The following is a 23645-nucleotide window of genomic DNA, read 5'->3' as shown; positions in this document are numbered from 1 at the left end:
GGGATTACAGGTGTGAGCCACCACGCCCGGCCTATTCTATTTGTTTTATCAGTTATTGAGAAAGTAATTGTGGATTTGTCCTTTGTGGATTTGTCTGTCCTTTCAGTTCTGTCAGTTTTTGCTTCGTGTATTTTGAACCACCAAATAATTTAGTACACACATATTTAGGATTTTGTTGTTATGAAATGTCTCTATGTTTAATGTTCTGTTTCTTGTAGTCTGCTGTCTCTAATACTATGTAGTCTGATATATAATATTACTATATCAGACGTTCTTATGAGCAATAATTGCATGATATATCTTTTCCATTCTTTTTAACTCATTTGTGTCTTTAAAAAGTGTCTAGGGATTTGATATTTTTCAGTCTGTTTCGGATTCTCTGAGCATCTTGGCTGTACATTTTTGTGTTTCTTAATACTTTTAGAACATTTCAGCCATTGCCTTGTCAAATATTTTCTCAGTCCCTTTCTCACATTTTAAAAATGTTCTTTATCTTATTACTTTATTTTATTTATTTATTTTTGTTTTTGAGACAGAGTCTTGCTCCGTTGCCCAGGCTGGAGTGCAGTGGTATAACCTCAGCTCACTGCAACCTGTGCCTCCCAAGTTCAAGAGATTCTCATACCTCAGCCTCCTGAGTGGCTGGGACTACAAGGCACGTGCCACCACGCCCAGCTAATCTTTGTGTTTTTAGTAGAGGCAGGGTTTCACCATGTTGGCCAGGCTTGTCTTGAACTCCTGACCTCAGGCAATCAACCCGCCTTGGAGTCCCAAAGTGCTGGGATTACAGGTGTGAGCCACTGGGCCTGGCTGTTGAAATACCCTGTGTTTAATTGAGATTAAACAGAATCTATAATTCTCTTAGTATGTATATAATGTATATACTTTCTTATATCACAGGTTTTCTTTTCTAATAATAAAAGCAAATATGTTATTTTCGTTTGTTTTATTCTGTTTGTTTTTAGAAGCAGGGTCTTTTACACTCAGACCAGAGTGTGGTGGTGTGATCATGGCTTACCAGCAGCCTCAACCTCCTGGGCTCAAGTGATCCTCCCATCTCAGCCCCTTAAGTAGCTGAGACCATAGGCATGTGCCAACATGCGTGGCTAATTTTCGTTTATTTTTTGTAGAGATGGGATCTCACTATGTTGCCGAGGCTGGTCTTGAACTCCTTGGCTCAAGTTTTCCTCTTGCCTGTCAGGGGAACCAGCCCCCAATATTTCAATGTAGGTTCTTTTCTATTTTCCCTAAGTGTCGGCCGGTCTGACAAATAAAGAGAAAGAGTACAAAGAGAAAAATTTTACAGCTGGGCCTCTGGGGGTGACATCACGTGTCGGCAGATTCCGTGATGCCCCCTGAACCGCAAAACCAGCAAGTTTTTATTAGGGATTTCAAAAGGGGAGGGGGGTATGAACAGGGACTAAATCACAAAGATCGCATGCTTCAAGGGGCAATAAAAGATTACAAGGGCAGAAGGGCAGAGCAAGATCACAAGGCCAGGGTGCAATTAGAATTACTGATGAGGTTCCATGTCCCACTGGGCATGCATTGTCTTGATAAACATCTTAACAGGAAACAGGGTTCAAGAGCAGACAACCAGTCTGACTAGAATTTGCCAGGCTGGAATTTCCTAATCCTAGCAAGCCTGAGGGCGCTGCAGGAGACCAGCGCATATTTCATCCCTTATCTTCAACTGCATAAGACAGACACTCCAGAGGGCCATTTTAGAGACCTCTCCCTGGAAATGCATTCCTTTCCCAGGGGTATTCCTTGCTGAGAAAAGAATTCAGTGCTATTTCTCCTATTCGCTTTCTGTAAGAAGACAAATATGACTCTGTTCTGCCTGGCCCCACAGGCAGTCAGACCTTATTGTTATCTCCCTTGTTCCCTGAAAATTGCTGTTATCCTGTTCTTTTCAAGGTGGCCAGATTTCATAATGTTCAAACACACATGCTTTACAAATAATTTGTGCAGATAACACAATCATCACAGGGTCCTGAGGCGACATAAATCCTCACCTTATGAAGATGACGGGATTAAGAGATTCAAGTAAAGACAGGCATGGGAAATTATAAGAGTATTGATTGGGGAAGTGATAAATGTCCATGAAATCTTCACAATTTCTGTTCAGAGATTGCAGTAAAGACAGGCATAAGAAATTATAAAAGTATTAATTTGGGGAACTAATAAATGTCCATGAAATCTTCACAATTTATGTTCTTCTGCTGTGGCTTCAGCCGGTCCCTCCATTCGGGGTCTCTGACTTCCCGGAACACTGTCTCAGCTTTCCAAAGTGTTGGGATTATAGGTGTGAGCCACCACACCTGGCCAATATACGTTTATCATAGAAAATTCCAGGAGAAATTTACAAAAAAGAAAAAAAAAAGAAATATAAATTACCTAGAGGGTGATATCATCAAGATGCAGAATAGAAGATCCCCTAGCATCACTGCTTTCATAAAAATACAATTAGAAACCATTCAAAGACAAGAGCACCAGCCTGAATACACCAGAGCCCAGGGGAGAATCAGAGAAATCCCCTGTATCCACAGACCTGAGAGAAACCTAGACTGATAAGAGAAATCATTTCAGACTGTGTCACCCCCTCCCCTAAACTGGCATAACACCACTCACAGAAAATTTCCCTAGACCCGTGGTTTCTGAGGTGAGAGGAGAGAATTGGAGGTGGATGTTTGATTTTCTCACTGGTCTGGGAATCTTCATGGAAAGCCCACTCCAGCTCCATGTCACAGGAACCACTGGAAATGCCAGAAGGGCTGAACCAACTGGAGTGTATTGGGAACAAAAGTGGGTCAGTGATTGCAGTGACAGGTGTGTGGATCTTTGTGGCTACTCAGTGGGAAACCGTGTTGAAGAGACTGGCTGATGCCATACAGCTGTAGGGGGACAGTCTGTGGGATAGCCTGAATCCCAGGCTTTCCACAAAGCCCAGGTGCTTGCATGGAACCTTCCCTGGATAGAAACAACTAACAGCCATGATTAAGTTCCAGTGCCCACTTAAGTTTTCCCCAGTTTGGGAAACAGTGGTAGGGCCGCAATGTAGTTCTGTGTCAGTGTTTAAGCTTTGGTGCTCACTGTAAGTCTTCCCTAGAGTGGGAAACAGTGGCAGGGCAGCGATTTCATCCTGCAACAGCATTTATGCTTTGATGTTCACTATGTCTTCCCCCAGAATAGGAAACAATGACAGGGCAATGAATTAGTTCTAGTGCAGGGTTTTAGTTCCAATACTTACTATAAGTCATCCACGGAACAGGAAGAAACAACAAGCCATGTTTAAGTTCTGATACTAAAAAGTAAAGGTCTGACACCAGTAAAGGACACCTGCAAAAACTAGAAGAGGTAACTGTCTCTTCAAATGTGCAGGCATCAAGATGCAAGGATTGTGAAAATCCAACAAAGTATACTACTAAAAGAAACCAATTCAACTCCAGTAATGAACTAGAAGAATTGAAGATCTACAAGGTTTTTGAAAGAGAATTTAGAATTTTTTTGAAGAAGAAGTTCAGGGAATCACAAAATATGGATAGAAATCTAAATGAAATTTGGAAAACACTCCATAAACGAAATGAGAACTTTGACAAAAAATAGAAGTGATTTTTTAAAAAAGAGAGAGATCCTATAAATGAAGAGTACCATAACTGAATGGAAAAACTCATTAGAAAGTTTCGACAGCAAACTTGATCAAACAGAGGAAAGAATTACTGAGTTTGAGAGTAGAAGCTATGAAGTTACCTGAACAGAGGAGCAAAAAGAAAAGAATAAAGAATGAAGAGGGCCTGCAAGAATTAGGAGACATCAATAAGGGAAGCAACCTCTGATAATTAAATTTTTTTTTTTTTTTTTGAGACGGAGTCTCGCTCTGTCGCCCAGGCTGGAGTGCAGTGGCGCAATCTCGGCTCACTGCAAGCTCCGCCTCCCGGGTTCACGCCATTCTTCTGCCTCAGCCTCTCCAAGTAGCTGGGACTACAGGTGCCTGCCACTACGCCCAGCTAATTTTTTGTATTTTTAGTAGAAATGGGGTTTCACTGTGGTCTCGATCCCCTGACCTCGTGATCCGCCCACCTCGGCCTCCCAGAGTGCTGGGATTACAAGCGTGAGCCACCGTGCCCGGCTGATAATTGGAATTTTTAAAGGAGATGAGAGTGAAAACGGCCTAGAAGGTATATTTAAGGAAATAATGGCTGAAAATTTCCAAAATCTGAGGGAGGATGACAACATCTAGGTAAAGGAAGCTCAGAGATTACCATTCAAATTCAACCTAGAGACGGAATTCCCCAAGGCACATTATAATCAAATTAGCAAAAATCAAAGACAAAGAAAAAATACTCAAAACATCAAGAGAAAGGAAACATATCTCAGTCAATGGAGCCCCAGTATGGCTTTCAGTGGATTCCTCAGCAGAAACCCTGAAGGCCAGGAGAGACTGGAATGCTATATTCAAAGGAAGGGAGGGAGGGAGAGAGGAAGGGAAATTGTCCACCAAGAATATTGTACCCAGTAAAGCTATTTTTCTTTTTCTTTTTTCTTTTTTGGAGATGGAGTCTTACTCTGTCGCTAAGGCTGGAGTGCAGTGGTGTGATGGCTCACTGCAGCCTCCACATCCTGGGTTCAAGTATTCTCCTGCTTCAGCCTCCCGAGTAGGTGGGACTACAGGCGCATGCTGCCATGCCCAGCTAATTTTTTGTATTTTAGTAGAGACAGGGTTTCACTGTGTTGCCCAGGCTGGTCTCGAACTCCTGAAACTCCTGAGCTCAGGCAGTCTGCCTGCCTCCTCCTCCCAAAGTGCTAGGATTACAGGTTTGAGCTACTGTGCCTGGCCCAGTAAAGCTATTTTTCAAACACAAAGGAAGGATAAAGACATTTCCAGACAAACAAAAGTTGAGGGAGTTCATCAATGCCAGACCTGTTTTACAAGAACTGTGTATTAGTCTGTTCTCACGCTGCTAATAAAGACATACCTGACACTGGATAATTTATAAAGGAAGGAGATTTAATTGACTCACAGTTCCACATGGCTCGGGAGGCCTTATAATCATGGCAGAAGGTGAATGAGGAGCAAAGTCATATCTTACATAGTGGCACGCAAGACAGCTTGTGCAGTGGAACTTCCATTTATGAAACTATCAGAGACTTATTCACTACCAAAAGAACAGTATGGGGGAATTCACCCCCATGATTTAATTATCTCCACCTGGCTTTGCCCTTGACATGTGAGGATTACTACAATTCAAGGTAAGATTTGGGCGGGGACACAGCCAAACCATATCAGACTGCTAGAGTTCTTCAGTCTGAAGGAAATAGATGCTAAGATGTAATAAGAAAACATCTGAAGTTAAAAAACTCATGGATAAGTCCGGGCACAGTGGCTCATGCCTGTAATCCTAGCACTTTGGGAGGCTGAGGTGGGTGGATCACCTGAGGTCAGGAGTTTGCGACCAGCCTGGCCAACACGGTGAAACCCCATCTCTACTAAAAATACAAAAACTACCCAGGCGGGTGGTGGGTGCCCTGTAATCCCAGCTATACAGGCAGCTGAGGCAGGAGAATCACTTGAACCCGGAAGGCGGAGGTTGCAGTGAGCCGAGATCGCACCGTTACACTGCAGCCTGGGTGACAGAAGGTGACTCCATCTCAAAAAAAAAAAAAGAAAGAAAACTCTTGGATAAAAGTAGAACAACTTAACTAGTTGGTATTATGCTTATTATCTGTGTGATGAAATAATCTGTACACCAAACTTTCATGACATACAATTTACCTACAGAACAAACATGCACATGGACCCCTGAGCCTAAAAGTAAACCTTAAAAAAAAAAAAAAAAAGTCAAATTCAGAATACTCTAATACTGTAATTATGGTAAGTAAAACAACTTATATCTTAAAGATGAAGACTAAAAGACAAAACTCTTAATAACTCCACAATTGGTTAAGAGGCAATATAAAAAGGTATAAATTGAAACATGAAAGTCAAAGTACAGGGGGTGATATGGTGTTAAAGTATAGGGTTTGTTTTTGATACTTGACAGTCCACGTTGAGTTGTTATCAGTTTAAAATAACCTGTTGTAACTACAAGATGTTTTTTATAAGCCTCGTGGTAACCACAAACCAAAAACTGTAAGAGAGACACTAAAAATAAATGGCATAGAATCAAAACATACTACTAGAAAAAAATCCTTAACTACAAAGGAAGACAGTAAGTGGAAAAAAGGAAGAAAATATCTATAAAACAACCACAAAACAACTAACAAAATGGCAGTAGTAAACCCTTACCTATCATACCTTGAGTGTAAGTGTATTAAATTCCCCAATTAAAAGACATAGAGTTGCTGACTGGATAATAAAACAAGACCCAACTATATGGTGCAAGAAACTCACTTTACCTTTAAAGACATGCACAGATTGAAAGTAAAGGGATGGAAAGATTCCATGCAAATGCAAACCAAAAGAGAGCTGGAGTAGCTATGGTTGTATCAGATAAAATAAACTTTGTCAACAATGTTACAGAGGACAAAGGAGGCCATTTGTTACATAATGGTGAAGGAGTCAGTAGTACGGCAAGAGGATATAACAATTGTAAATGTGTATGTACTCAACACTGGAGCACCCAAGTATATAAAACATATTAATGGACCTAAAGGGAGAAATTGACTCTAATACAATAATAGTAGGAGACTTCAACAGCCCACTTTTGGCAATGGACACATGATCCAGATAGAAAAATCCACAGTCTTCAGAGTTAAATTGGACTGTAAGCCAAATGGACCCAACAGACATTTACAGAATATTGCAGTAAACAGTTGCAGAATACACATTTTTTTCAACAGCACATGGGGCATTCTCCAGGATAAATCATATGTTAGGTCCCAAAGCAAGTCTTAACAAATTTTAAAAAATAATATCCACTATCCTTTCTGACCACACAGAATAAACCCAGAAACCAGTAATAGAAGGAATGATGGAAATGGTACAAATTTATGGGAATTAAACAACATGCTCCTGAACAATGAATGGAGTCAATTAAGAAAATAAATTATAAAATTCCTTCAGACAAATGACAGTGGAAACAGCATCCCAACAGATGGGATGCAAGAAAAGCAGTTCTTTGAGGGAAGTTTATAGCAATAAACACTGACGTCAGAATGTAGAAAGACTTCAAATAACCTAATGATGCATCTTAAGGAGTTAGAGCAAGAACAAACCAAAACCAAAATTAGTAGAAGTGAAATAGACGAAAAGTCTCTAAGGATGGTTTGACATACTATGGCAAGTCAAGAAACATGATACATCACATTCACAGAATAAAGAACAGAAACTGTATAATTATTTCAATAGATGCTGAAAAAGATTTGATAAAATTCAACATCACTTCCTGATAAAAATTCTCACCGAACTGTGTATAGAAGGAACGTACTTCAGAACAATAAAGGCCATTTGTGAAAACTCACATCTAATATAATACTGAATTGGGAAAAAGTGAAGCCCTTCTTCGGAGATCTTAGACGAAGACAAGGATGCTCCTTTTCACCACTCCTATTTGACGTAGGAGTGGAAGTCTTAGAGCAACTAGTCTAGAGAAGGAAATAAGAAAGGAAGAAGTCAAATTATACTTGTTTGCAGACAACATGATTTTATATTTATAAAAATCTAAAGACTCCACCAAAATACTGTTAGAGCTGATGAAGGAATTCAGCAAGGCTGCAAGATACAAAGTCAACATACAAAAATATGCGTTTCTATACATCGGCAGTGAACAATCTGAAAAAGAAACTAAAAAAGCAATCTCATTTACAATAGTTAACAACAGCAACAACAAAAACCCTAGGAAAAAATTTAACCAAAAAAGTGAAATATCTTTACAATAAAAACTATAAAACACTGCTGAAAGAATTGAAGAAGACACACAATATGAAAAGATATGTTCATGGATTGGAAGAATTAAAAATGTTCGTACTACCCAAAGCAGTCTACAGAGTCAATGTAATCCCTATCAAATCACCAAAGACATTCATCAGAGAAATAGAAAAAATTCCTAAATTTGTATGGAACCACAAAAGACCTCAAATACCCCAAGAAATCCTGAGCAAAAAGAATAAAGCTGGAGGCATCATACTACCTGGCTTCAAAATTTACCACATAGCTCTAATATCCAAAACACTATGGCACTGACATGAAAACAGACACATAGTCTAATGGAACATAATAGCGAACCTGGAAATAAATTCACACGTTTCCAGCCAACTGATTTTTGGCAAAGGTGCCATGCCTTTGTATGTTGAGTACATACATTGGGGAAGGGATGGTGTCTTCAATAAATGGGGTGGGAAAACTGGATATCCATAAGCAGAAAAATGAAACTAGATCTCTATCCCTTACCATATATAAAAAAAACTATGTATTTGATTGGATTGGATGTAAAACATGAAACTACTAGAATAAAATACTGAAGAAATGCTTTGGGACAATGGTCTGGGCAAAGATTTTCTGGGCAAGACCTCAGAAGGACAGGCAACAAAAGCAAACATACAAATGGGGTTCCATCAAGCCAAAAAGCTTATGCACTACAAAGGAAACAATCAACAGAGTGACAGCCTATAGAATGGGAGAAAATATTTGCAGACTATCCATGTGAGAACAGATTAATAAGAAGAATGCATAAAGAACTCAACCAACTCAACAGCAAAAATAATCCAGTTAAAACTGGGCAAAGAATCTGAATAGACATCTCTCAAAAGTGGACATACAAATGACCAGATGGGGTATGAAAAACTGCTCAACATCACTAATCATAAGAAAAAAGCAAATCTAAAAAACAATGAGATATTATCTCATGCTAGTTAAAATGGCTATTATTAAAACGTCAAACTGAGCATGGTGGCTTATGCTTATAATCCCAGCCCTGGGAGGCTGGGATGGGAGGATTGCTTGAATCCAGAGATTGGAGGCTGCAGTGAGCTATGATTGTGCCACTGCACTCCAGCCTGTGTTACAGAGTGAGACCCTATCTCAAAAACAACAACAACATATACTTTTTTTAAAACTGTAAAAAAATAGCAGATGCTGGCAAGGATGTGGAGAAAGAGAACACTACTACACAGTTGTTAGGTATGTAAATTAGTATAGCCACTTTGGGAAATAGTATGGAAGTTCCTCAAAAAACTAAAAATAAATCTACCATATGATCCAGCATTCCCACTTGTGAATATATATCCAAAAGAAATCAGTATGTTGAAGAGATATCTGTACTCGCATGTTTATTGTAGCTGTATTCACAATAGCCAAGATATAGAATCAACCTACGTGTCCACAACAGATGGATAAAGAAAATGTGGTTCATAATGGAATATTATTCAGCCATAGAAAAGAATGAAATCCTGTTATTTGCAGCAACGTGGATGGCATTGGAGCTCATTATATGAAGTGAAATAAACCAGGCATGGAAAGACAAATAACACATGATCTCATTCAGATGAGGGAGCTAAAAACATTGATCTCATGGTGGTAGAGAGTAGGATGATGGTTGCCAGAAGCTGGGAAAGGTTGTTGGGAGGAACGAAGAGAGGTTGTTTAACGGGTGCAAAAATACACTTAGAAGGAATAAGTTCTAGTGTTTAATAGCATGATAGGGTGATTATAGTTCATAAAAATGTATATTTCAAAATAGCTTGAAGAGAATATTTGATATGTTCCCAACACAAATAAATTATGTGTTTGAAGTGATGGATACGCTGATTGCTCTTATTTGATCATTACACATTGTAAGCACATATCAAAATACATATATGTGCACACACATAAATATGTACAGTTATGTATCAAAAAACAAATATTTAGAAAGTGCCTTCTGCAGAGAGAAATTTTAGCGTGCATTTATTTTGAATATTTGTAATCCTGAATATACAACATTTTTAATTTTGTTAAAAAACACATACAGTTTGCCATCTTGGCCATTTTTAAATGTACAGTATTCTTAATTACATGCACATTGATGTGCAACATATCTCTGGGACTTTTTCATCTTCTTTTTTTTTTTTTTTTTGAGACTGAGTCTTGCTCTGTCACCCAGGCTGGAGTGCAGTGGCATGATCTCAGCTCACTGCAGCCTCCGCCTCCTGGGTTCAAGTGATTGTCCTACCCCAGCCTCCCGAGTAGTTGGGATTACAGGCATGTGCTACCACCCCTGACTAATTTTTGTGCTTTTAGTAGAGACGGGGTTCCACCATGAAGGCCAGGATGGTTTTGAACTCCTGACCTTGTGATCCGGCTGCCTCGGCCTCCCAAAGTGCTGGGATTATAGGCATGAGCCACTATTGTCTAGCCTACTTTTTCATCTTTTAAAACTCATGTCCACTGAACAACAACTCCTCTTTTCTCCCTTCTCCTGGCCCCTGGCAGCTATCATTCTATTTTCTGTTTTCTAAGAATTTAACTGCTTTAAATATCTCATATAAGTGTAATGATGTAGTATTTATCTTTTTGTTACACTGGCTTATTTCACTTAGCATAATGTCTTTAAGTTTCATCCATGCTTTAGCATAAGACAGAATTTTCTTTTTTTTAAAGGCAGTGACATTCTATTGTATACATATACAATGTATATCCATACATGCAATGCATATGCATGTATACATACAAAATAATGAATGACATTCTATTGTATGCCTATACCACTTTTTTTAACCCTTTCATTTGTCAGTGGACATAGAAGTTGCTTCCACTTCTCAGCTATTGTAAATAATGTTATAATCAACATGGGTGTGCCTTTCTCTGATTTTTTTCCTAGGATAGTGTATTAGTTCATTTTCACACTGCTATAAAGAACTACCTGAGACGTAATTTATGAAGAAAAGAGGTTTAATTGACTCAGTCCCACTGACTGTAGAGGAGGCATGGGTGGGGAGGCCTCAGGAAACTTTCAATCATGGTGGAAGGCAAGCACCTTCTTTACATGGCAGAGTAGGAGGGAGAGAGAGAGAGAGAAGGGGGAAGTGCTACACACTTTCAAACTACCAGATCTTATGAGAACTCACTATCATGAAAACAGCAAGGGGGATATTTGCCCCCATGATCCAGTCACCTCCCAAGTCCCTCCCCCAACACAGGGGATTACAATTCAACATGAGATTTGGGTGGGCATACAGAACCAAACCATATCAGATAGTTATCATAGACTGTTTGATATTATTCTATAGATCTGGGATGCTTTCTTCTGATTTCTCCTTCATTTTTATTTTTTCTCCCTTTGTGTTTCAATTTGTATAATTTCTATTTACCTGACACCAAATTTACTGATTTTCTCCTTGGTTGATTTGAGTATAGTGATGAGCCTATAGAAAGCTTTCTTCATCTCTGTTATACCATGTATTTTATTTCTACTATTTCCATTAAGCTCTTAAAGTTTCTCTCTGATGGACGCACTTGTCTTTTCTTTTTTTTTTTTGAGACGGAGTCTCGCTCTGTTGCCCAGGCTGGAGTGCAGTGGCGCGATCTCGACTCACTGCAACCCCTGCCGCCCCGGTTCACGCCATTCTCCTGCCTCAGCCTCCCGAGTAGCTGGGACTACAGGCATCCGCCACAACGCCCGGCTAATTTTTTTATGTATTTTTAGTGGAGACGGGGTTTCACCGTGTTAGCCAGGATGGTCTCGATCTCCTTACCTCATGATGTCTTTTCATCCATGTTGTGTACTTTTTCTATTACGGCTTTAACATATTAATTGTGGTTAAGTTCCCCTGGTTATTTTAACATCACTGTCATTTCTGATACTGGTCTGTATTTTGCTGTATCTCTTGATGGTATTATTTTCCTTGCTTTTTTATCTGTTGTAATTTTTATTAAATTCTGGTGGGCATCATGTGTAGGACTGTAGCAAACTGAAGCCAACAGTATTTGTTAGTGAAATGAATATACCTCTTCTGCTTGACTGGTAATGTTGGTGATTTGAACCAGTCTAATGAGGAGTTGAGATAAATGTAAGTATTGTTGTTATAGTTGGTTTCTGTTATGGACTGAGTGTTTGTGTCCTTTAAAATTCATATGTTGAAGCCCCCCTCCCGTGTAAATGTAACCATATTTGGAGATTGCACCTTTATGGAGGTAATTAAGGTTAAATGAGGTCATAAGGGTTAAATCTTAAACCAACAGAATGTATCATTATAAGAAAAGGCACTAGAGAGTTAGCTGTCTGCCATATGTGAACACAGTGAGAAGGTGACCTTCTACAAGCTAAGAGAGTCCATACTAGGAACCAAATCTCCCAGCACCTTGGTCTGGGACTTCAAGCCTTCAGAAATATGGAAAAATAAATTTATATGGTTTAAGCTGCTCAGTCTATGGCATTTTGTTATGCAAACCCCGGCTGACTAAAATACTGTCAGTGCACCACAGATTTGAAATTCTGCTAGTGTCATCTTTTGTTTAGGGTGGGTCTGATTTGCTAGAGGATTTTTCTCAGTATTCCTGTTTAACTGTCTACTTTAGGTCTTCTTCTTTGTGCACCTAGGCCTCAGAGGTGGTTTTCACTATGTTCGTGCCCCTCCCGCAAATGTAGATTACTATTATTTTTTACTTGGTGATAGCTACCCTGGTGCTAGGCTGCAGTGGTATCCTCTATTGTCTTGGCCCAGATTCAATGTTAGGTAGGCTCTGTGATCCTAAGTTTTGGGGAATGGGACTTGTTCAGGGATCCTGCCCCTCTTTCCTGTAGAAGTCAGACTGCCTTGTGCCTTCAGCAAGTCGTTTGCATGAGTTTCCTTCCCACCCCCAGCAGCAGGAGACCTCTAAAGTTAGGACTGCATGTGATTTCCTGTCTTCCTTCACCCTCCCAGGGTTAGAGAATATTTTTCTTTGTTCTTCTGCCATCCACAATGGCTTGTCACCTGTTTCGTGGGGACAACATGATTTGCTGCTCTTACCTCAAAAACTTAAGACTTTTGATCCAGAGGGGAAAAGGGTCTTTTTTAGTAGTGGTGCTTCACTTCCTTAATGCCTGTACCTCTGATGGTAACTTTTTCTGGCTTTCTGCCTCTCTCCAGTCTTTTTCTTGACAGCCTGGAAGAAAATGTTGCAAGTGTTTGCAACTTCTATACCCTTACTGGAATCTACACTTTGCCATTAGCTATTTATTAAAAATTTTAGCTGTGTTATTCTAACCCCCTTGTAAGATAACCCCACCTTCCCACTCCGCTCCATGCGTGAGCCAGTGCTCTCATTTGTCTTTTTTTTTTTTTCGTGGTGTATGTCTTCCTTTAGATTTCAAGTTTGTTGCTTATTATCTCAACACTTTGATGGTTTCATGAAAAGTTACGATTTTGTAGATTATCTAGCTTTTTCTTGCTTTTAGGTGGGAGCAATGCTTCTTCCAGCTTTCTGTATCCTAGGTGGAAACTTGAAAGCCCAGAATTTTTTCTCTGGCCCATTCTCTTCTCTTTATGGGACCCCAACTATACATTTGTTAAAAACTCTTGGTATTACCTTATGGGTTTCTAATGCTCTATACATCTTTTTTTTCTTTTTAGATACTTTTCTGTATTTTCTTTAATTTAGATATTTTGTATTGGTCTTTCTGAATGTTCATTGCTCTTCTGTGTTTGCTTATCTGTTGATTAAATCCCATTAATTAAATTTTTTATTTCAGATACTGTGCCTTTTCAGTTTTAGAGTTTTTTTCATAGTTTATCTCCTGAAATACCTAATCTCTTTAGCATTTACGTTCATCTTTTTCTATAGTTTCTTTAGCATATTTATACTTTTTGTTTTAACATGCTTGCTTGCTGATTACAATGACTTGGTCATCTGTGTGTCATCTCCTATTATGTTTTCTCTTGATTGTGCTCCATGTTTTCCTGATATTTTGAGTATGTGTCATAATTTTTTCTTGAATCTAGGGCATTTTATTTAAAGAACAGTGGGAAGTGATGTGTACTATTTTTTGTTTTGTTTTGATCCCCCATGCAATACATGCCCTTTCCTGTGTTTAGGGTAAGGGACTGAGTTTAGTTGAGCTAGTGCTAGGCTGCAGTCTCAGATTCAGTGTATCTGTTATTGGCTCAGCATTCCAAGGTGCCTCCTTTTTTATCTTGACAGTTTTTGAGCTGGGGATGGGGATTTGGTTGCAGGCTCAGATACTGTTGGTTTACTGTTGGTTTATTTGGATCCCGGAATTCACTCACCTAGAGAATGCCGAGATTACCACCTTCTGTCTTCTCAAACGAGAAGGGTTATGTTGTAGGGTGAGTAATATGGGAGACATATTGGACGAAGCAATCTCTTTTTGTGTCGGGATTATTACAGTCTGTAATCCATCCTGCTATCCCACACTGTTGTCTACGGCTTGGCCGAATACTGCTTGCCTGATAAAATGTATTTGTCTAATGGGAAGATCACCTGTATCTAGACCAAGGTGTTTGCTCCAAGGCGGAGAAGCTGTCATGGTTCTCTGCTTACTTATGAAAGTTCAATTTTTATTTTCCTCTGGAATTCTATTCATCAAAGCTTCTTTACTCATTTTAAGCCCCACAGAAAATGTTATAACCATGGGAATAAAGGCCTTTCTTGTGCTCCATCTGAACCTTCAGGAACAGAATTCTTCTTCAGAAATTTTTACTTATTTTGGACTACGCTTTGAAGTCTTTTGACTGTTTACCAACCAGTCTTATACAGAAAGATTAATATTTACCTTTCTTCTATATCTAGGCCTTTTTAAAATTTTAAACAAATATTTTTAGAGAGGGGCTCTTGCTCTGTCGCCCAGGTTGAAGTGCAGTGGCCTGATCATAGCTAATTGCAGCCTCAAACTCCTGGGCTCAAGCCATCTTCCCACCTCATTCTCCTGAGTAGCTGGGACTATAGACACATGCCACCATGCCAGCTAATTTTCTTTTTTAAACGTTTTGTAGAAACAGGGTCTACTATGTTACCCAGACTCATCTCAAACTCTTCCAGCCACAGACTACCAAAGTGCTGGAATTACAGGTGTGAGCCAGCATGCCTGGCCTATATCTAAGTCTTAAGATTAAAAAAAAAAAAAAAAAAAAACTTGATTTCTGTATCTCTTGAGACTTTCTGCTTCTGTTGGCTGAATTCTGCATTTTTGCCATTATTAAAAATTCTAGATCCTTTTGTAGTTCATAAGCACAGTGATTGAGTTTTCATGCTCATGTGTGAGATACGCCTCACTCCAATCTTGTTACAGTGTTAGCACATTACCTATCTGACAGAAAGAAAAAAATTCCTAACACTTGCCAAAAAGAAAAGGAAACTCAGGTGGCATATTTTATCAAAATTCTAAATATGTTTATTTGAGCCATATTCTAGCTAGCATGATTTTATAAAATCTCAATACATCAAAATTTAAGATTTTAACATATAAATTTGGAATGAGTCTTCATGGTATAGGGGTAGGACCAGTGTAGTATATATATGGTGACTTTATAAAAAGTCTCCCTCTTTGAATGGACAGATTATAAAAAGGTGCCTGATTTCAGCCCTCACTTTACCCATTGGCTAGATGCCCTGGTACTATCTATACAATTGTATACAGTGCATTTGAATCAGCAAATATTTTAGTTGCTTTTAGACAAGAGAGACTTATAAAAAATTACCAAGTAGGAAATTCATGTATTGCCACTGTTAACACATATGTTCTTTTCTGGTTTTAAAAGTGGGGTCAATTCATGCTATTGCTTTTAACTTGCTTCTTGTAACTATAACATCTTATACAAAGCCTATTACTGAGGAATTTCTATATAAATTGACACATATATTCTATGTATTATAAAGCCTGAGGGTGCCAAAAGAGGTAGTGGTTGGAGACACTAAAATTAAGATATTTGTAATTTGTGTTCTGGTGCTTTGCTGTAGTAAGTACTGAAATATGTTGGTTGAATGTTAAAATTTCTGAAATAAGTAAAAGTAAACTCTTAAGTTTAATGGAAGTAGTTTACCTGTCACTTCAGGAACAAATCTATTTAATGAAGCAAGGTTTACTATTATTAAAGCATTAAAAAATTTCTGATTTTTGTTCCATAGGTATACTGCAACATCCAGATGGCACAGTTTTGAAACAGTTACAACCACCTCCAAGGGGCCCAAGAGAGCTGGAATTCTATAATATGGTAAGTGAGGTAAGATTTGTTTTGTTGTCTTCAAAGTGTTTTTCAGAGTTTTCTGGTGGTGACTCACAGTAAGACATATTTGACAGCATAGTCACTGTGTGTATGTAATGGAAACAAAAGCTTCATGGAAAGCAGTGCTTATCTTTACTGTGTGTGATGCAGTCTGGTATTTTCTATTCTATTTCAATTCTTAGATTCTTCTTCTGTGTTTATGGTAGAAACTTCTTCTCAGGTTAAGGAAATTAAAATTACCCTCTGTGTGAGGCAACATTTTGTCAAGGAACAAATGGTATGCTCTGTTGGTTTCATAAAGGGACTATTTACAAAGGTAGCGTTAGAGCTTATGGCAACCTGTAAGAGATGTCATGATGTTATACCATCCCTGGGCCTGAAGTGGAGAGAGTGGTTCCTGGAGCCTAGGGAAGGTAACTTTATGAGAAGACATGACCTGTTAAGGAGGGAGCTAGAAAAGTAAATAACTGACCTCAACTCTTCTCATACCCTCCATTCTCTTGTTTGTGTCTTCTAAGGGCAAGAGGGCAAGGGATCTCACTGATGCAGTTGATTCAAGTCAGCCTCTTGGGTGGAGAAGGGTGGAATGGGAAAGGGACGATACATAGCATCTTTTCTATTTTGATTTTTTCTTTTTTGAGATAGGGTCTGGCTCTGTTGCCCAGGCTGAAGTGCAGTGGCATGATGTCGATTCATTGCAACCTCTGCCTCCCGGGCTCAAGCTATTCTCCCACTTCAGCCTGTGCCTCCTAACTAGCTGGAACTACAGGTGTGTGCCATGAAGCCCGGCTAATTTTTGTATTTTTTGTAGAGATGGGGTCTCACTGTGTTGTCCAGGCTGGTCTTAAACACTTAAGTTCAAGTTATCCTCTTACCTCAGCATCTCCCCACGCCACCCCAACCTCCCCACAGTAGCTGGAACTACAGGCACAGGCCAGCAAGCCTGGCTAATTTTAAAACAGTTTTTTTTTTTGTAGAGATGGGGTTTCACCAGTTGTCCAGGCTGGTCTTGAACTCCTGGGCTCAAGAGATCCTCTGCCTCTGCCTCCCAAAGTTCCGTGATTACAGGCATGAGCCACGACACCTGGCCCTTCTAGTTTTCAGAAACAATTTAATGCATGAATGAATATTGAATATTTTCCAGCTGCCTTTTTGATATCTGTTGAAATGATCATATGAGTTTCCTTCTTTAATCTGTTAATATGGTAAAATACAAAAATAGATTTCTGTATTATCACCTTTCATTTCTCAAATAAAACCTACTTAAGTCTTTTTAATTTTTTAATACTATGCATTGCGAGATTTTGCTTGGGAGTGCTTAAGATCTTTTCTAGCTGTGTGCACAAATGAAATTAAACTCTTATTTTCTTCACATATTATCTTTATCTGCTTTTGATATGTTTCATGTAGCTTCATAAATGTGTCCAGGAACCTTATCTATTTTGTTAAAGAATTTGCATCAGATAAGAGTTTTGTTCTTTAGGTATGGTGGCTCATGCCTATAATCCCAGCACTTTGGGAGGCCAAGACAGGTGGATCGCTTGAGGTCAGGAGTTCAAGATTAGCCTGGTCAACATGGTGAAACCCCATCTCTACCCAAGAAAAAAAAAATTAACCCACTGTGGGTGGCGCGTATCTGTAATCCCAGCTACTTGGGAGACTGAGGCAGGAAAATCATTTGAACCTGGGAGGTGGAGGTTGCAGTAAGTCAAGATTGCACCACTGTACTCCAGCCTGGGGGACAGGGTGAGACTCCGTCTAAAATAAGTTCTTTAAGAGTTTTATTCCTTAAAAGCTTGATAGAACTTACCTATAAATTTGTCACAACAGCCTACTGGTTGTCTCTCTCTTTTTCTTTTTTTTGTATTTTTTATTACACTTTAAGTTCTAGGATGCATGTGCACAATGTGCAAGTTTGATACATAAGTATACGTATGCCGTGTTGGTTTGCTGCACCCATCAACTCGTCATTTACATTAGGTATTTCTCATAACGCTATCCCTCCCCAGCCCCGCAACCCCTGATAGGCCCCAGTGCATGATGTTCCCCTGTGTCCAAGTGATCTCTTTGTTCAGTTCCCACCTATTAGTGAGAACATGCAGTGTTTGGTTTTCTGTCCTGAGAATGATGGTTTCCAGCTTCATCCATGTCCCTGCAAAGGACATGAACTCATTCTTTTTTATGGCTGCATAGTATTCCATGGTGTATATGTGCCACATTTTCTTAATCTAGTCTATCATTGATGGACATTTGGGTTGGTTCCAAGTCTTTGCTATTGTGAATAGTGCTGCAGTAAACATGCGTCTACATGTGTCTTTATAGTAGCATGATTTATAATCCTTTGGGTATATACCCAGTAATGGGATTGCTGGGTCAAATGGTAATTCTAGTTCTAGATCCTTGAGGAATCGCCACACTGTCTTCCACATGGTTGAACTAATTTACACTCCCAACAACAGTGTAAAAGCATTCTATTTCTCCACATCCTTTCCAGCATCTGTTTTTTCCTGACTTTTTAATGATTGCCATTCTAACTGGCGTGAGATGGTATCTCATTGTGGTTTTGATTTGCATTGCTCTGATGACCAGTGCTGATGAGCATGTTTTCATGTGTCTGTTGACTGCCTCAATGTCTTCTTTTGAGAAGTGTCTGTTCATATCCTTTGCCCACTTTTTGATGGGGATGTTTATTTTTTTCTGGTAAATTTATTTGAGTTCTTTGTAGATTCTGGATATTAGCCCTTTGTCAGATGGGTAGATTGCAAAAATTTTCTCCCATTCTGTAGGTTGCCTGTTCGTTCTGATGGTAGTTTCTTTTGCCATGCAGAAGCTCTTCAGTTTAATTAGATCCCATTTGTCTATTTTGGCTTTTGTTGTCATTGCTTTTGGTGTTTTAGTCATGAAGTCCTTACCAATGCCTATATCCTGAACGGTATTGCCTAGGTTTTCTTCTAGGGTTTTTATGGTTTTAGGTCTAACATTTAAGTCTTTAATCCATCTTGAATTAATTTTTGTACAAGGTGTAAGGAAAGGATCCAGTTTCAGCTTTCTACATATGGCTAGAGAGTTTTCCCAGCACCATTTATTAAATAGGGAATCCTTTCCCCATTGCTTGTTTTTTTCAGGTTTGTCAAAGATCAGATGGTTGTAGATGTGTGGTGTTATTTCTGAGGCCTCTGTTCTGTTCCATTGGTCTATATCTCTGTTTTGGTACCAGTACCATGCTGTTTTGGTTACTGTAGCCTTGAAGTATAGTTTGAAGTCAGGTAGCATAATGGCCCCAGTTTTGTTCTTTTTGCTTAGGATTGTCTTGGCAATGGGGGTTATTTTTTGGTTCCATATGAACTTTAAAGTAGTTTTTTCCAATTCTGTGAAGAAAGTCATTTGTAGCTTGATGAGGATGGCATTGAATCTATAAATTACTTTGGGCAGTATGGCTATTTTCACATATTGATTCTTCCTATCCATGAGCATGGAATATTCTTCCCTTTGTTTGTGTCCTCTTTTATTTCATTGAGTGGTGGTTTGTAGTTCTCCTTGAAGAGGTCCTTCACATCCACTGTAAGTTGGATTCCTAGGTATTTTATTCTCTTTGTAGCAATTGTGAATGGGAGTTCACTCATGATTTGGCTCTCTGTTTGTCTGTTAATGGTGTATAGGAATGCTTGTGATTTTTGCACATTAATTTTGTATCCTGAGGCTTTGCTGAAGTTGCTTATTAGCTTAGATTTTGGGGCTGGGCGCTGTGGCTCACGCCTGTAATCCCAGCACTTTGGGAGGCCGAGGTGGGTGGATCACGAGGTCAGGAGATCGAGACCATCCTGGCTAACATGGTGAAACCCCGTCTCTACTAAAAATACAAAAAATTAGCCAGGCGAGGTGGCAGGCGCCTGTAGTCCCAGCTACTTGGGAGGCTGAGGCAGGAGAATGGTGTGAACCCCGGGGGAACCTGCAGTGAGCCAAGATCGCGCCACTGCACTCCAGCCTGGGCAACAGCAAGACTCTGTCTCAAAAAAAAAAATAAATAAAGATTTTGGGCTGAGACGATGGGGTTTTCTAAATATACAATCATGTCATCTACAAACAGGGACAATTTGACTTCCTCATTGCCTAACTGAATACCTTTCACTTCTTTCTCCTGCCTGATTGCCCTGGCCAGAACTCCCAACACTATGTTGAATCGAGTGGTGAGAGAGGGCATCCCTGTCTTGTGCCCTCTCTCACCATTCTTTTCAAAGGGAATACTTCCAGCTTTTGCCCATTCCGTGTGATATTGGCTGTAGGCTTGTCATAAATAGCTTATTATTTTGAGATACATTCCATCAATATCTAGTTTATTGAGAGTTTTTTGCATGAAGGGCTGTTGAATTTTGTCGAAGGCCTTTTCTTCTCTTGAGATAATCGTGTTTTTTGTCGTTGGTTCTGTTTATGTGATGGATCACGTTTATTGATTTGCGTATGTTAAACCAGCTTTGCATCCCAGAGATGAAGCCGACTTGATTATGGTGGATAAGCTTTTTGATGTGCTGCTGGATTTGTTTTGCCAGTATTTTATTGAGGATTTTTGTATTGATGTTCATCAGCGTATTGGTCTAAAATTCCCTTTTATTTATTGTGTCTCTGCCAGGCTTTGGTATCAGGATGATGTTGGCCTCATAAAATGAGTTAGGGAGGATTCTCTCTTTTTCTGTCAATTGGAATGGTTTTAGAAGGAATGGTACCAGCTCCTCTTTGTACTTCTGGTAGAATTCAGCTGCAAATCTGTCTGGTCCTGGACTTTTTTTGGTTGGTAGGCTGTTAATTATTGCCTCCATTTCAGAGCCTGTTATTGGTCTATTCAGAGGTTCAACTTCTTCCTGGTTTAGTCTTGGCAGGGTGTATATGTCCAGGAATTTATCAATTTCTTCTAGATTTTCTAGTTATTTTGCGTATAGGTGTTTATAGTATTCTCTGATGATAGTTTGTATTTCTGTGGGATCGGTTGTGATATCCCCTTTATCATTTTTTATTGTGTCTATTTGATTCTTCTCTCTTTTCTTCTTTATTAGTCTTGCTAGCGGTCTATCAGTTTTGTTGATCTTTTCAAAAAACCAGCTCCTGGATTCATTGATTATTTGAAGCGTTTTTTATGTCTGTCTCTTTCAGCTCTGCTCTAATCTTAGTTATTTTTTGCCTTCTGCTAGCTTTTGAATGTGTTTGCTCTTGCTTCTCTAGTTCTTTTAATTGTGATGTTAGGGTGTCGATTTTAGATCTTTCCTGCTTTCTTTTGTGGGCATTTAGTGCTATAAATTTCCCTCTACACACTGCTTTAAATGTGTCCCAGAGATTCTGGTATGTTGTGTCTTTGTTCTCATTGGTTTCAAAGAACATCTTTATTTCTGCTTTCATTTCGTTATGTACCCAGTAGTCATTCAGCAGCAAGTTGTTCCGTTTCCATGTAGTTGTGCGGTTTTGAGTGAGTTTCTTAGTCCTGAGTTCTAATTTGATTGCATTGTGGTCTGAGAGACTGTTATGATTTCTGTTTTTTTACACTTGCTGAGGAGTGCTTTACTTCCAATTATGTGGTCAATTTTAGAATAAGTGCAATGTGGTGCTGAGAAGAATGTATGTTCTGTTAATTTGGGGTGGAGAGTTCTGTAGATGTCTATTAGGTCTGCTTGTTGCAGAGCTGAGTTCAACTCCTGGATATCCTTATTAACCTTCTGTCTCGGTGATATGTCTTAATATTGACAGTGGGGTGTTAAAGTCTCCCATTATTATTGTGTGGGAGTCTAAGTCTCTTTTTAGGTCTCTCAGGACTTGCTTTATGAATCTAGGTGCTCCTGTATTGGGTGCATATATATTTAGGATAGTTAGCTCTTCTTGTTGAATTGAGCGATCCCTTTACTATTGTGTAATGGCCTTCTTTGTCTGTTTTGATCTTTGTTGGTTTAAAGTCTGTTTTATCAGAGACTAGGATTGCAACCCCTGCTTTTTTTTGCTTTCCATCTGCTTGGTAGATCCTCCTCCATCCCTTTATCTTGAGCCTATGTGCGTCTTTGCACGTGAGATGGGTCTCCTGAATACAGTACACCAATGGGTCTTGATTCTTTATCCAATTTGCCAGTCTGTGTCTTCTAATTGGAGCATTTAGCCCATTTACATTTAAGGTTAATATTGTTATGTGTGAATTTGAGTCTGTCATTATGATGTTTGCTGGTTATTTTGCCCATTAATTGATGCAGTTTTTTCATAGCATTGATGGTCTATACAATTTGGTGTGTTTTTGCAGTGGCTGGTGCTGGTTGTTTCTTTCCATGTTTAGTGCTTCCTTCAGGAGCTCTTGTAAGGCAGGCTTGGTGGTGACAAAGTCTCTCACATTTACTTGTCTGTAAAGGATTTTATTTCTCCTTCACTTACAAAGCTTAGTTTGGCTGGATATGAAATTCTGGGTTGAAAATTCTTTTCTTTAAGAATGTTGAATACTGGTCCCCACTCTATTCTGGCGTTAGGGTTTCTGCTGAGAGATCCGCTGTTAGTCTTATGGGCTTCCCTTGGTGTGTAACTCAGCCTTTCTCTCTGGCTGTCCTTAACACGTTTTCCTTCATTTCAACCTTGGTGAATCTGACAATTATGTGTCTTGGGGTTGCTCTTCTCGAGGAGTATCTTTGTGGTGTTCTGTGTATTTCCTGAATTTAAATGTTGGCCTGCCTTGCTAGATTGGGGAAGTTCTCCTGGATAATATCCTGAAGAGTGTTTTCTAACTTAGTTCCATTCTCCCCATCACTTCCAGGTACACCAATCAAATGTAGATTTGGTCTTTTCACATAGTCCCATATTTCTTGGAGGCTTTGTTCATTTCTTTTTACTCTTTTTTCTCTAACCTTGTCTTCTTGCTTTATTTCATTGATTTGATCTTAAATCACTGATACCCTTTCTTCCACTTGATCAAATTGGGTATTGAAGCTTGTGCATGCATCATGAAGTTCCCTTGCTATGGTTTTCAGCCCCATCAGGTCATTTAAGTTCTTCTCTACACTGTTTGTTCTAGTTAGCGATTCGTCTCATCTTTTTTCAAGGTTTTTAGCTTCCTTACAATGGGTTCGAACATCCTCCTTTAGCTCAGAGAAGTTTGTTATTATCAACCTTGTGAAGCCTACTTCTATTAACTTGTCAAAGTCACTCTCTGTCCAGCTTTGTTCCATTGCTGGGGAGGAGCTGCGATCCTTTGGAGGAGAGGAGGCGCTCTGATTTTTAGAATTTTCCACTTTTCTGCTCTGGTTTCTCCCCATCTTTGTTGTTTTACCTACCTTTGGTCTTTGATGTTGGTGACCTACAGATGAGATTTTGGTGTAGATGACCTTTTTGTTGATGTTGTTGCTATTCCTTTCTATTTGTTAGTTTTCCTTCTAACAGTCAGGTCCCTCAGCTCCAGGTCTGTTGGAGTTTGCTGGAGGTCCACTCCAGACTCTGTTTGCCTGGGTATCACCAGTGGAGGCTGCAGAACAGCAAATGTTGCAGAA

At 39.3% G+C, this 23645-nt stretch overlaps 1 protein-coding gene and 1 non-coding gene across 3 annotated transcripts in view; both read left to right on the top strand.

Moving 5' to 3' along the window:
- Positions 1 to 23645, top strand: part of IPMK (inositol polyphosphate multikinase) — a 76089-nt gene that overhangs the window by 9818 nt on the left and 42626 nt on the right. Inside the window, exon 2 of one of the 2 annotated variants that reach the window (XM_055274357.2) lies at positions 16046 to 16140. In XM_055274357.2, the coding sequence (XP_055130332.1) occupies positions 16046 to 16140 (95 nt within the window). The remainder of the gene's footprint in view (positions 1 to 16045; positions 16141 to 23645) is intronic. The other variant, XM_055274358.2, reaches the window with a different exon arrangement.
- On the top strand, positions 15130 to 15233 carry LOC129481473 (small nucleolar RNA U13). Its single transcript, XR_008657459.1, has one exon. It is a non-coding gene; the product is annotated as a small nucleolar RNA U13 (small nucleolar RNA).

This window comes from Symphalangus syndactylus, chromosome 4, assembly GCF_028878055.3.
Source record: "Symphalangus syndactylus isolate Jambi chromosome 4, NHGRI_mSymSyn1-v2.1_pri, whole genome shotgun sequence".
In the NCBI taxonomy this organism is placed as follows: domain Eukaryota; kingdom Metazoa; phylum Chordata; class Mammalia; order Primates; family Hylobatidae; genus Symphalangus; species Symphalangus syndactylus.
Note: the sequence above shows the minus strand (reverse complement) of the source record. Positions and strands in the feature narration are given on the sequence as shown.